General features: G+C 46.8%; 1 protein-coding gene across 25 annotated transcripts in view; it reads left to right on the top strand.

The window, feature by feature from the left end:
* The window catches only part of Kalrn (kalirin RhoGEF kinase), a 603,829-nt gene that overhangs the window by 529,516 nt on the left and 60,498 nt on the right, over window positions 1–13,815 (top strand). For 19 of the 25 annotated variants that reach the window (XM_085832156.1, XM_029470420.2, XM_029470426.2 and 16 more), the window contains 2 exons: window positions 1,122–1,214; window positions 11,084–11,214. In XM_085832156.1, coding sequence (XP_085688282.1) covers window positions 1,122–1,214; window positions 11,084–11,214 — 224 coding nt within the window. The remainder of the gene's footprint in view (window positions 1–1,121; window positions 1,215–11,083; window positions 11,215–13,815) is intronic. The other 6 variants (XM_085832157.1, XM_029470428.2, XM_021185407.2 and 3 more) reach the window with 1 other exon arrangement.

Raw genomic sequence — 13,815 nt, 5'->3', positions numbered from 1 at the left:
AGACTTTTTGTCTGCCTTCTCTCCAAAGAGGAAAAACAGTATTTATTGTTTTATCTTTCTTAATTGCATTTATTTGATCTCCTTCAATCGTAAAAAAAAAAAAAAAAAAACTCTTCCCTAACCTAAAGGGAGAAACTGAAGCTGGCCTAGCCCAGGACATTGCTCTTTCTATGCTCCCAAGTAATTCTCCTCATGTCTCAGCCTGGGAACACCACTGCTGTCTGCCGTCTGCCCTCTCCCACCTCCCCTGATGCACCGGACTAGAAGCACACACCTTAATACAGAGCTAGCCATCTCTCCCCTAGCTTTACCTCAGGAGGGTGGAAGAAGGAAAAAGCAAGCAGTCTAATAGCCAAAGGTTCCTTTAGTGTGTGGGAGAAATACCCAGCAATTATGCAAACAACCACTGCACAAAGCCTTGCCACTGGTCCAGGGGAAGGACACAGAGAGGCCTGTAGTTGAGTCTCCCTTTGCTGTGAGCAGCGTCTCTGGGAGTCCCAGCCTGTGACATACAACTCTTTGGGGACCCTTACCAGTGCCGTGTGTGTGTGTGTGTGTGTGTGTGTGTGTGTGTGTGTGTGTGTGTGTGGTGGGAAGTAGGAAATGAGAAGGAAAGGGAGGGAGAAGATATGGAGAGAGGTATCAGGCTTGCTTGACACACAGTGACGCTCCAGACCTAGGGCTGTAGCGAGGCAGGACTTTATCTCCTTCACCCACATTTGAGCCTGGAATTGCTCGTACCTACCAGACCATGGGACAGCAGCGGGCTACTACAAGAGGCTGAAGTCCTGATCTCCCTCAGAGCAGTTTCCCCTGCTCAGCTATCAGTACGCATAGCCCTTGCCTGTGGGTTTCCTGGGGGATCCAGTGACCCCTCCCGTCAGCCTCTAAGGAAAACCAGGCCCATCTATACTTGGTCACTGACCAGAAAGTCCCTCGCAAGGGATCTGCAGGCCTACCTCTACCCCATTAACCACCCCCATCTCCCTCTGTTGTCTCTGTCCTCTGAACACTAAGCTGTGCTTTCCTAACTGGAGCTTTGGAGCGTGTGTGGTTTGCTTCCTAACTGCGTTCCTCGCCTCTCGCTAACCCGCTTTTCCTTTGCTGTCCGTGTCTTGCAGTCGTCTTTGCTAGCAGCCCGGCAGGCTCCCCCTGATGTGCCTACTGCTGCAGACCTTGTCAGTGCAATAGAAAAGTTGGTCAAAAATAAGCTGGTAAGTGGGCATGCTGGAGGCAGCTCCGCGTTACCTCTCACCTCCGTGTGGCTCCCAGGGCTCAACCAGGGCCTCGAACTGGTCTCCCACATCCTAATTTCACGTATTCCAACTGCATATAATGGTGTTTTCTAAAAAATGAACTGCCCCAGGGGCCTTTTCAGCTTTATGTGGAAATTGGCATAGGAAACCAGCAGGGCCTTTAGTGTTGAGGTGGACAAAAGGTGAAAAGTTTCCAAAGCAAATATACTCACCAAAGCTGACCAACTGGTCCCTAAACACGTGGCACTCAGCGGCTGATGGACGAGTTTCCGGCTAGCTCTGAAACCCGTGTCCCGCGCTGCTGAGACAAAGTGTGGTCTGGGTGTTTTAAAGAACCAGGACGTTTTATTTAGAGATTCCCTAGTTTAGCAAGCCTTAGAAATTAGACATGGTATAGAAACATGGAAATAACCATGCCAGGAAAGACTGGAGCCGAATGTGTCTCTGTCACATGAGCCACCAACAACTTGTCTAGCCTGTGGCAATCTTACGGGCCAACCAGAATACCACAAGGGAGGGCAGTTAGCCTAAGCTGGATCAGGATTTCAGGGGTGTGCTAATGCTCCTCCTGGATGCAGCTGTCTCTCTGCCCCCATCTTTCTGTGTAAGCAATAAGCCAGCAGTGAGAAATGTGCTCCTGTCTTCCTCTGTCCTCCTGGTTGGCTTTTCTGTCACTTGCTGAGTCTCTGTTCTTCCAATACTAACCCTCCTCTATTTGGCCCAGGGGTTGGAGGACTGTGGGGCATCCTCTCTCGGCCTGATGGTTGTTGAGGACAGAGCAAATGGTGACTGTAGATGGTGGTTCTGGGAAGAAGGCGAGTTCTGGGAGGCTGTCCCCTTTCACGCCATTTCCCCTGCCCTATGTGTGGGCTTTTGTTTTTGTTTTTGGTTTGTGTTTGTTGTTTTGCTTTGCTTTTTATTTCCAGTCACATTGTTGACTTTACAGTGTCGCAGGCTTGTCTCTCTTCTCTCAAGTTTTTGTTGCGATCGCTCCATTTCTCTGGGATGGTCTCCCTCTTCCTTTTGCTTATCTAATGCACAGTAGGCCTTCAGGGTCCCACCCACCCAATCTCATCTCTCACAAAGGCTTCCCTCGACAGGCCTGGCCAGATTTCCTCTGAGGTCTCACGACCGTTCCGGAAGCTTCCATGCTGTCAGAGACAGCTCTGTTGTTAAAATGGCTGAATACTGCCATTTCTCTCCCTGTTCACTCATTATTCCAGGCAGTATTATTATTTCTCTTCCATTAATAGATAGTAGTCTTTTACACTGAATAGGTTCTTCATGCACACTTGTTTCCAAAGATCCATATCTGCTTCTGTTTGGGGTGACCTTTACCCTGACTCTTACCATTGGAAACCTTCGCACTGTTGGCCCCCCGGTTTATGTGGTCGTTGGGTCTAGTGTTAGAAACCTGGGTGAAACTACTAGGATGCCCCACAGAGGCAAAAGTCTGAGAGAAAAAGAAGTATGGGTTGAGGTGACTGTTCACAGGCCTGATCACAGACTCTCAATAAATAGCTGCTGAATCGACGCCCTTTCTGTGGCGCATTTACCATAAAAAGAGCATTAACTTTTCCTACCAATAATTAACTTCGTGAAGAGCTCCATGGAACTACAATCTAGGGATATCTTTGGCAGAATGTAAGAAACCAAACACATATTAAGAAAGGAGTGAGGGAGTGGTGGTTTGGTTTCTTAGAATTTTCCCACCAAAATTTGATTCTTTTTCTTTTCTCCTTCTTTCTTTCCCACCCCACTGTGGTGTAGCCACGGAGCAGCAGCAAATGAAGGGTATTTCAACCATGTTTGAAAACACTGAGTTGCTTTTTGGCCTCTAAGATGTATACCTAATTTATTCACCATTAGCTTTTGGCTTCAAAGAAAAGAGGCGGAGAGCTCTTTAGCCAGTTCTAGGGTTTATTTGATGGAACACAGCCGTGGAGAGGTGTCCAGAGTAGCCAGTAGTTGTCACATTGTCACAGACTCAGCCGATTAAAGTTCAGGGTCTATGTCAACAGCACAGACTTGTCCAAAGTTCAACATGCAGGTCAAGAGCGGCAGTGCCATTGAGCTGCAAGCCTCCTAACCACGCCTCTGTGAGCTGTGTGAGAGTAATCGATTGATCCTGAGTGCAGTCATCTAGCTTGTTCTCGAAGGGCCCTGGAGGAAGTAGGCAATACCATGTGATTCATGTTGGTTGAATGAAAGTTGAAGAAACCGAGATTAAGCCTGGGGAGAAACACAGGAGGGGCGTCTCTGCCAGTCCCTGAAGTGCTGCTGTGGAAATGAAGCCTTGGTCTAATGCTTGCTCCAGAGGACGGAACCTGGACTTAGAGGGGTTGTTATCTCAGTATGGATGGCATGAGGAAGAACTAACAGAGTCCTTTTCCATTAAAAATCTGATTCCATTTTAAGGAGTTTCTCATAGGCCAGGATTTCGGTCTGGAGTCTGTCTGCTTCCTTTGAACAACTGTTCAAGCAATAATAGTATCAGATTCTGCACTTAGAATTCTCTTGGCTCCCTAGCTCGATGGGGGGCTGTGCAATCCTCCCATGTTCTAGGTCCCAGGACTGCAGTCCCTGATTATTGTTGTAGCAAGGTTCCATCATTGCTACCCAGAATTGCTACTGGAGATCGAAAGCAGGATTCGAAGACTTGCCTCCGATGCAGTTAAATCCCTGGAGAGCCTCCACTCTCCTGGGCATGGTGGGGCCCTTCAGAGTTCTTACTGGCTTACTTGTCTTTAGCCTGCCCACACTTCCCCCAGCAGAGCTAACCCACTTTTCCTGGGTTCTGTCTTAAACTCAGAAACAAAGTAGGGTATTTCTTCATTTTTTTCTCTCGTTCCATATGAATCTTGATAAGACGTTTCAGTCTTTAGCAGCTGTGGTTTTGGAACAGGTACCAAGTGTGTGCGGGACTGGAAGGCAAAGGTCCTGGGGGCTCCTACTGATAACAGAGCCTTAGAGACGTCTCTTTGTCTACTCTGGAGAGTGACTTGGTCTGTTTGACCTCTCCTGATAATGATGATGAATCTGTTGACCTGAATCTAATCTCAAGAGAGTAAAGACGAGTGCCTAGGCACAGCCATGCTCCACACACTGATAAGCAGGCACCTGCAAATGTTAGCATTTAGGGATAGCGAAAAACCCAGCTGTCTCCAGCTTCCACAACCTTGTGTGGAACATGTGGGAAGCTAGTATCTGTTAGCCGGCAGATTGGTGATGGGTGAACGTTTTAGGAAAAGAGTTTAATAGATGATACAGTTTGGTTTTATCCTTCAGATCTAAAGAGTCCTAGCTCCCTGTCCATGGGAGAGTTGAATGTGTTTATTTACTGTGGCCTGGAGCGCCCAGGGTTCTGCCACCTGCCTGGCAGACATGACTGAGCCTCCAAGAAGAAAGCCCCATCTCGGCGCAGTGCTTGCTGGGTGGCATAGGCTGGCGTCAGCCAAGCTTCTACCTCTGGCTCTCCTGCTTTGAGAACATTCTCTTCCCCAGGGCAGCCCTGTGTGTGGCTCAGGCCGGGATGTGTTTCTGTCGGTGCAGTGCTATCCCATTACATCAGTTAACTTGGTCAGTCAGGAGCCCTGTGGAGTTAGCAGAAAATAAAGCAATATCCATCATATCCATTCTGGAGGTGTGCGTTTTCTAGAACTGGGTCGTCTGGTCTTAATATTCCAGTCGGGGCTCCTGAGGTTCAGAATTGGAAAGGTTAGAATCCAACAAAGATTTTAAAACCTGGAGGCACCAACCTGCAGTATCGTTTGCCTGGAAGTCCCACACCTCAAGTTTCTGCTATGCAGGTGTGCCATAGCCAACCCTGGTGAGGATGGCTTAGCCCTAAAGCTTTTTGTCAGGGGGATAGTATGAAAAAAAAAATATTAAAAGTACATTAGTGTCAAAATGTGAGCTTTCCAATATGACGTGATGGGTATGTGTGTGTATACCCACACACACACACACACACACACACACACACACAGAGTCAACTGTTCACTCTATGGAGACACAGAGCTGCTATTTCACCTGGCTACTTCCTGTGTGACAAGAACACCTAAATCTATCTATTTGACAAAGGTCCCTGATGTAACTCCATGTTAAGTGCAGCCTTCGGGTATGGCTCAGGTCTGGAACTATTTGTGCCGCAGGTCTGAGGCTTAGCACTGCTGACTTCTGTTGTCCCTCCCTTCCTCCCCTCCCTATCCTCCTACACTGGCAGCCTCTACTCCATTTCTCTAATTCCATACAAACTTGACTCTTGAGAAAGACGTCCTTTATAGAAGGGAAAATGAGATATTTTCTTCTGTGTTTGGCTTATTTCATTTGGCGTCAGGTTGTCCAAGTTTATCCAAAATGTGACAAATGGTAGAATATTTTTCTTCATGCCTGACTAAAAACGTGTATGTGTAGGCACGTATGTGTGCCCCTTTATCCATTCATGTATCAGCAAAGCTTAAGCTGTCATCTTGGCTGTTGTAAATGGTGTCCCTGTGAGCTCAGATATAGACATCTTCACCTCATTCCTCACCCATCTCCTTTTTTTATTTTAGGCTTGGGGGGGGGGTGCCTCTACATAGCCCTGGCTGTCCTGGAACTCACTCTGTAGACCAGGCTGGCCTTGAACTCACAGAGATCGGCCTGCCTCTGCCTCCCTAGTGTTGGGAGTAAGGTGTGAGCCACCACGCCCAGCTGGAGCGCTGAACCTTATGATACCTGTATATTTCCTTTCCTTAGGGATGGACACACTGCATCCCAGGTGACTGCATCCCAGTCTTCACTCCCACCAACAGCATGAGGAAGTTTCTTCTTCTCTCCTCTCTCACCAACTAGTACTTGCTTTCTTCCCCCACCTCTGCCTCTTTCTCTTCTCCCCACATCTTCTCACCCAGTATACGATGATAACTATCCTAAGGGCATGATAAAGAAGTTTTTATTGTTAGAGCAGCTAAGAGGGGGCTGGTTAGCATGGTGAGTGGTGCTAGACCAGCCACTTCCCTGTTATCTTATTGGATGAGCCTTGATCTCCACCCAGGCGGCCACAGTGTAGTCCCTTGAAGCCTGCCCCGCATCTACCTCTGAGATCCAGCACAGAGCCTTCCTTATACAGCCCACAACCTAAGATAATGCTCAGAAGCCTTTCCTGCCTGTACTGGTGCAGTCTGTCCCTCCCTGATTTTAGTATGGCACCTCTCCATATGATTGCCAAAGGCGTGCCTTCCCTCTTAAAAGCAACTTAATAAAAGCTTTATATCCTCATTCAGAAGAGACTGGGGAAATGGCGGCGGTCCAGACAGAGATCACCACCATTTGATACACTCAGTGCTAGGGCTTTCATATGTTTTCTCTCAGACCCTTTGGTAAATAATGTAATCATGGTATTAGATTTTAAATCCTGCTCCCCTTTGCTGTCCTGTCAGAGATGTGGCATTAAAAGCTCTTTGGAGTGTTGAGAGTGCTCTTTCTAAAACTTACATCCAGTCTCATTCTCCTGCTTACTGCCACGGACAAGGGTCTTTAGGATCTCTTCTATGCATCTCCAGGTTCCAACCTTGATGCTCCTGTCTTCTTTCTGTGGTACCTACCTACCCCAGCTCACTGGTCTCTACCCCTGCTCACCAGCACCCCTGACACTAGCACTCCCCCACACACTCACTACACCCATCCCAGGTCACACATACACACACACACACACACACACACACACACACACACACACACACCATTCATTAGCACTGTCTTCTGCCAGTCCAGATCCTCACATATCCAACTACGTGCAACAGGTTTTTAGCTCACCTCACATGGTTTCACTCCATGACCTTTCTCACAGTGCAGTTCCTACCAGGAATGTATGTTCCTCAGTTTCTTTTTTTTTTTTTTTTTTTTTAAAGATTTATTTATTTATTATATGTAAGTACACTGTAGCTGTCTTCAGACACTCCAGAAGAGGGCGCCAGATCTCATTATGGGTGGTTGTGAGCCACCATGTGGTTGCTGGGATTTGAACTCTGGACCTTCGGAAGAGCAGTCGGGTGCTCTTACCCACTGAGCCATCTCACCAGCCCCTGTTCCTCAGTTTCTATATCCAGTGATATCTCTCTCTCTCTCTCTCTCTCTCTCTCTCTTTCTCTCTCTCTCTCTCTCTTTTGTTTGTTAACTTGTTAGAATAGCCAGTCCTTCACATCCTTGGATTCCTTTTCTGTAGATTCACCCAACCTCAGATCAAAGCTCTTTGGGGAGAAATTACATCTGCCCTGAACATGTATTGACTTTTTTCTTCCTTGTTCCCTAAGCAAGACAGTGTAACAATCCCCGTATAGCATCTACATTATACTCTCTATATAAATAATGCAGAAATTAGTTAACTATATAGGAGGGTGAATGTAGTTGTGGAAACACTAAGCATTTTAAAAGGGTCTGAGCGCCCTGGATTTGGGGATCCCAGGGATTCCTGAGCCAGTCCCCCAGGATACCGAGGGGTAGTTTGACTCAGCTTTGCCTTTGCTGTAGTCTTTCTTTTCTATCTCCCTCCCACTTCACAGCTGCCTGTCCATATGGTCCATCTGTCAGAACTCTCAGTGTGGGTTAGACTATGGAGGTCTGAGACTCTTATTCGTCCTCATTTCTCCAGCCTCTCCAAGCATTCAGTATATAATATAGGAGATGCTTGATTTTCTATGTAAGTAAGACTTTAATTACAATGCCATGTAATGAGTAATATGCAGAGAGAGTGAGAGTGTGCTTACAGGAAGGGCATTTTATGGGCATGACTGGGACAGTGGCCTTCCTCCACAGTAAGCTGTCTATTTGAATCTCTTTGCCTTTCTGTAAGGAAATGGACGGTTATAGGGACTTGTATTTGCTCCTTCCTTGTTCTGTTTCCTTTTCATATGCTGCATGTTGTGGCCCTGAACCACAGGTAGGACAGACGTCTCTACTGTGGAGACAAACTGGCAGTCACTGTCTCTTTCCCCAGAGACAACAATGATGACAGATTGGTTGCCCTAAGTTAGATCCCTGTATCCAGCCCTGGCAGCCGAGACCTAGGGGATCACTCTGAAATTGCTATAAGCAGGAGAGCCAACTCCATCATTGCAGGCAGGCTGCCCACCATAAGAGCTTAGCGGGCCCTCTATTTCCTTGCCACCATGCCAGTTTCTGAAGCTGTCCCAGAGTCCTCTCCAACACATAACCCGGCTTCTTTGTTCATACAAAGTCAAGAGGGAACTGCAGATTCTCCTGTGGGCTCCTCAGAGGCCCTTTACCCTGTGGACTGATTGGCCCATGCCAAGCTGATTGTGCCACACACCCCGGAGGCAGTGGTGTAGGCCTGCTCACTGAGCCTGGCACTCACCTTCCCACCAGCCTACAGGCCACAGAATAAAGGCCACACCAGGACAGTGAGGACGATAGGAAGTTAAAGGTACTAATCATATCCATCCCAGCTGGGCCCATCTGTCCCGGAGCCTGTCTCTGGTGATGGCACCGAGGGACACGCGCTGGGAAGCTGCCTGTCCACTGGCTTGTCCAGCCTCAGCACCCGACATTCTAATTTCCTTAATAACAGGTTACAGATCCTGTATCTATAAATGTAGCTAAACCCTCCTTGACCTTTCTTTATTTTTAGCCTATACTGCTGCTCTGGATATAACAGTTCCCATGGTTGATTACGTGTTCTGTAAACACCTTTACGTCAAGTGGAAAGCAGTTGTCTCTCTCAAGCTGGAAGATGCTGTCTGTGCGTTTAATTCTAGTGTTGGCAACAGATCCCTGTTTGACCCTTGACACTGTTGCTCAGTTTAGGGAGTCAGGAGAAGGCTGATGTCACTGTTCGACAATATATAAGGCCTTAATATTCTCTTTCTTTTCTCCTCTTGGGTACCACATTTGCTTTCATTTATTTCTCTGGAATGTTCCTTCCTGCCTCTGTTTGGCTTCTGTTGAAATGTAGCAGCTAAGAGAGTCAGTGATGGATATTCTCAAGCGCAGACTGTTTAAGACCAGGCCACAGCCTTTTGCTCTACCGCCTCGGTGATCAGCACTATTAGAACTTGGTGTCTTGTGTCTTAGAACTGAACTAAAGTTTTCAAAGACTACTAAACGAAGCCTTTCCTTTTAGAAACCACAGAGGCCGGCATGGTCAGGCACCTTGGGTAGTTGGCGTTTGCCTTTCATGCTTGTGTTATGGATGCCCGCCTTGACCTTGGATGCCTGCCTTGACCTTGATCTCTGTTGTTTCCCTTGTAGCTTCCCCTGATCCTCAGGGCACTTACATTGCATACAGCCCCACTCTGAGGCTCAGGGAACACAACCGATGAGGGGTTAGAAAGAATGCAAGGGTTGGAAGACAGGATACAGAACATCATCTCCTGGGCTTCCATTGTTTCATGGCTCTTGCACCCATGAACTCAAAGCAGCTATGGTTATCTGACAAGACCTATCTAAGATTGGACCCAGTAACATTTCACCATGAAACAGGGAAGGGCTCAGGAACCTCCCTCCCTGATGACTATTAACAGTTTCATAGGGGAGATGTCACTTTCTTCAGTGGTGTAGCCACGGATAAGTTGGGCAAGCTCAAGTAAGTAACCTCCCACCCAGGAAGTAGCCTTATTTATTTATTTATTTATTTATTTATTTATTTATTTATTTCACACAGAGACGAAAGTAGGAGGCACCTTGTTAGGAAAGAAGGGTTTCAGGTGGAAAAGGGGTGGGGATAGGACAGGGTAGTAATAGGGGGGGAAAAAAGAGCTAAAGTTCATTGCATATATGTATGAGACTGCCAAAAAATTAAAATTAAAAACTCTTCAAAGACCTATCCAGTATCCTAAACATAAGCATTAAGCAAATCAACTTAGGACATTAAAATGTTAGTTTGGCCCCAAAGAGGATGTTACTCTACCAGTTACAACTTGAGTATGTTACCACTTGAACATGTTACTGTTACCAGTACCAGTGACAGAGAGAACTAACCACTGGGCAGCACTCTTAACCTTTCCTGGGGTTTGTACAAGTATCATCTCTGTCCTTTAGAAATTTGCTAAAAGGGAGGACCTGATCTGAAAACCCAGGGACACACGGGACAGTTTCATGTCTCCTACAAGAGCACCCTGTGTTCTTCAGATCTGGGCTTAGCCCTCAGGTTCCTTTTCTCAACTGCTTCTAGATCCTGAATTAATCCACTTACCTTTTTTTTTTCTCAAACAAGTAAGCACCTTATGTGCCACCTTAATTAACAGGAATGAGGATTAATGAAAGAAAGCTCTCGGCAACATTAACAAAGATGTTTTTAGAACAGGCTCCATCTGTTGGCTGTTTTTCCGACTACATCTCATTGTCTTCTTCCAAGTGTTGCAGTTACCCTAACAAAGTATGGTTTCCACCACCTACCTCTGTCACTTTCCTTAGCTTTCCAATTTTCATGAAGTAGTCCTATGACCCGTTTTCCTTCCCAACGCCTTATTTGGTATAGAACCACAATAGTTAGCTTTCCTGCTGGAGCCCTCACCCAGAGATAAATCGCCGTGACAATTTCATTATGTCTGGGCAGTTGGTGGCACATGGATGCCTAGTGTGCCCTGATCACACGGGTTCCTGATGTGTCCTGATCACACGACAAGTAGTGTCATCCCTGATTGTGGATGGCAGCAACCTGCTGCAAGGAGGAGGAAGTCTCTCATCTCCTGATGCTTCACTGCAGTTCAGGGAGCACAGCCTTGGCTGCTGGCTTTCCTATTGCCTGTGGCCAGAGTGGGAAGACACAGGGCTTGTAAAGAACTTTCCAGTTCTCACTCTCAGGCTATTTATCCTTCTCTTTTTAGACTCTGGAAGGAGGCTCTTACCGGGGGAGCTTGAAGGACCCTACAGGCTGCCTGAATGAGGGGATGACCCCTCCCACACCTCCTAGAAACCTGGAAGAAGAACAGAAAGCCAAGGCGCTGAGAGGCAGGATGTAAGTGGCCCACCTGGTACATGTGTGTGCTGGGCAATTTCGAGGAAGAAATTAGACAGGCCCGTGCTGTGCTGCCTGTCTAACTACTCTTATCCTTTTTTAGTGAAGATGGCCCAGATCTATACAGAACAACACTTTGGCACTGCCTTAAGGAAGCTTGGGTTGGGGGAATATTCTGTGAGATTGTTATTGACAAAGTGTGACTATAGCCAAGATTAATACAACTGTAAAACAGGCTTTAAAAAAATGAAAATAATGGAATTTAGAGAATGCGGATGGCTCCCGTGGGTATGCAGTTACAGAGTCCCTAACTGTGGCAGATATCTGAGGAGGTGCTCCTCAGATGCAGGCAAGAGAAGCACAGGAGAGGCTCGGCTGCCAGGCAAGGCCCACTTCTGCTCCTTCTTCCCTGGCCTTTCATTTCACATCTCTTTGTAGGTTTCGTTGTGCAAGAACCTCCTCTCACTATGAATGTCTAGTGGTGAGGTCCCATTCACATCTCGCAAAACCCCACGTGCTGTGTAAGGTTTGAGTTCTCTGCCTTGATGCAAAGTCAGCCTCCTGGTATTTGAGATATGAAGACTGTACTAGACATCAGCGAAGCAGAGCCAACCATACCCCTTCAGAATTTAAGTTTTCTCCTTTGGGGCCGATCGAGTCCTCTGGAAGCAAGCTGCCAGTAACTCGGTGTGTGAGGCTGTGAGTAGCAGGCAGACTGGGCTAGGCAGGTGTTAAGGGTCCCGTCTTAGTCTCTGTCTTCCTTTCTCCTTTACATCCATGCCTCTCTTATCTAGGCCACAAACTTAAAAAATGAGCAGAAAAAAGTGAATCAAATAAGCCAAGTTCTTTCGTGCTGGCAAATAGACAAAGTAAACATTTAGAGTTTTGTCTCCTTAGAAGCAAAAGTGCTTCTAAGCATCATAGCAAGAGCCTGCTATCAAAGCAGGGCTGTCACCATGTTCTGGAGAGGCGTATGTCATGTAAACTAATACCTGTGTTTACCCCCAGAACTTTTTGAGGGTCAGAAGGGCCCCCAAGAATTATCTAAATGAGCTGTCATCTCCTAAGTGAAGCTTCCAGAGCCTTGCAGAGCACGTGCCCTTCCCCAGCTTCTCCCAAGGTTGTTACAGTGGTGGGGGTGGGGAGTGGTCGGAACTCGTTCCTATTCCTTGGTCAAGATGAAGCATTGCTTATGTCAGCAAAGTGACCTTTGAAGTGACATGTGGTCCTTGGAAAAGCCATTCTCTCCAATTGTCACTCTGACTGAGTGAGCCTTAAGAGCACATGTCATTATCCAAGTGAGATATTGTTTGACCTTGTGATAACAAGGCAGACATGGTTGTTGCTCTCTCAGCCCACTGTACCATCTCCTCTCTCAGCACACCCTCCATTTTCCATATCCTGAATGCTCTTGAAAACTGACCTGCTGAATGTCTCTGACTGTTGATGCCCTCGATCTAACCTGCTGGACCTCATGGCCAACAGGAAAGAGCAGATACATGGTGCTCAGGTATAAATACCATGAGAGGCTAGAGCAGAGTGCAGACACTGAAGGCTCCATCAGGGCACGGGAGGAGGTCACCAAGGAGTCACATGAGAGCCACATGGAGAGAGGATGCAAACAGGTGTCGTTTGTATAGAAGGAGGAAGATGCTGAGAGGGGACTTGTAACTCGTCAGTCACTCACCCACCAGACCCTTGTTAAGCACATCATCTGCCCCACCAGTGGAACAGATCAATGAGTAAGACACACAATAGCAACAGCAGAAAGCCTTCACGCATGGCACGTTTATGTTCTAATGGGAGAAATCAGACAAAGAAAATAAGTTAAGTAGTAGGTTGGAATCTGAAGAAGAGAGAAATAGAGCAGAATGAAGAAGATTGCGCATGGGTAAGGCCATGAGCAAAGCTGCAGCTTGAAATGGTTCTGGCCTTGCACAAAGAGCAGGAAGAGGTAAGGATCCACAGTGTCTTCTCAGTGGCACACCCAGTACCAAAGCTCCCAAAGGCCACCCATCCCCTACCAGTGTGAAAGCCGGCGGCAGGTGTGAGATAGCGAATCTTCACTGGTAGCTTGACTAGATGAACATCCCCTGGAGACACTACCCTGGGCATGTCTGTGAAGATGTTTCTAGAAGACTGACCCTGAGTGTGTACAACACCGTCCCAGGGGATGGGGTTCTATACTAAATAAAAAAAGAACAAAGGAGAATCTGAGCTGAACGCCAGGGTTCATCTGTATGGATACAATGTGACCAGCTCACCCCCAGACACTGTATCCTCCCCATGGGGGGGTTGTTATTATAACAACAACAACAACAACAACAAAGTAACTAAATAAAGTCTGTTTGTAGCTAGAAGAATTTCAGGTAGACCAAAGAGTAACTAGCATTCATTTTTGAGTAACTTTTAATGTTGGAACTGACCATGAAAAAGTGTTGTATTATTTTTAAATCGTTTGGCTTTTGATCATGCAGTGTCTTGAAATGCATGTATGTCGATTTCATTTTTTTGTTTTGTTTCGTTTTGTTTCTGAAGGAGTCTTGTTAAGTAGCCCAGGCTGGCCTCAAACTCTCAATTCTCTGTCTCTCAAGTACTGGA

Source organism: Mus caroli, unplaced genomic scaffold (assembly GCF_978045245.1).
Source record: "Mus caroli unplaced genomic scaffold, Mus_caroli_1 scaffold_17, whole genome shotgun sequence".
NCBI classification, from domain to species: domain Eukaryota; kingdom Metazoa; phylum Chordata; class Mammalia; order Rodentia; family Muridae; genus Mus; species Mus caroli.
The sequence above is the reverse complement of the archived record's forward strand: the minus strand, read 5'-3'. Positions and strand labels throughout refer to the sequence as shown.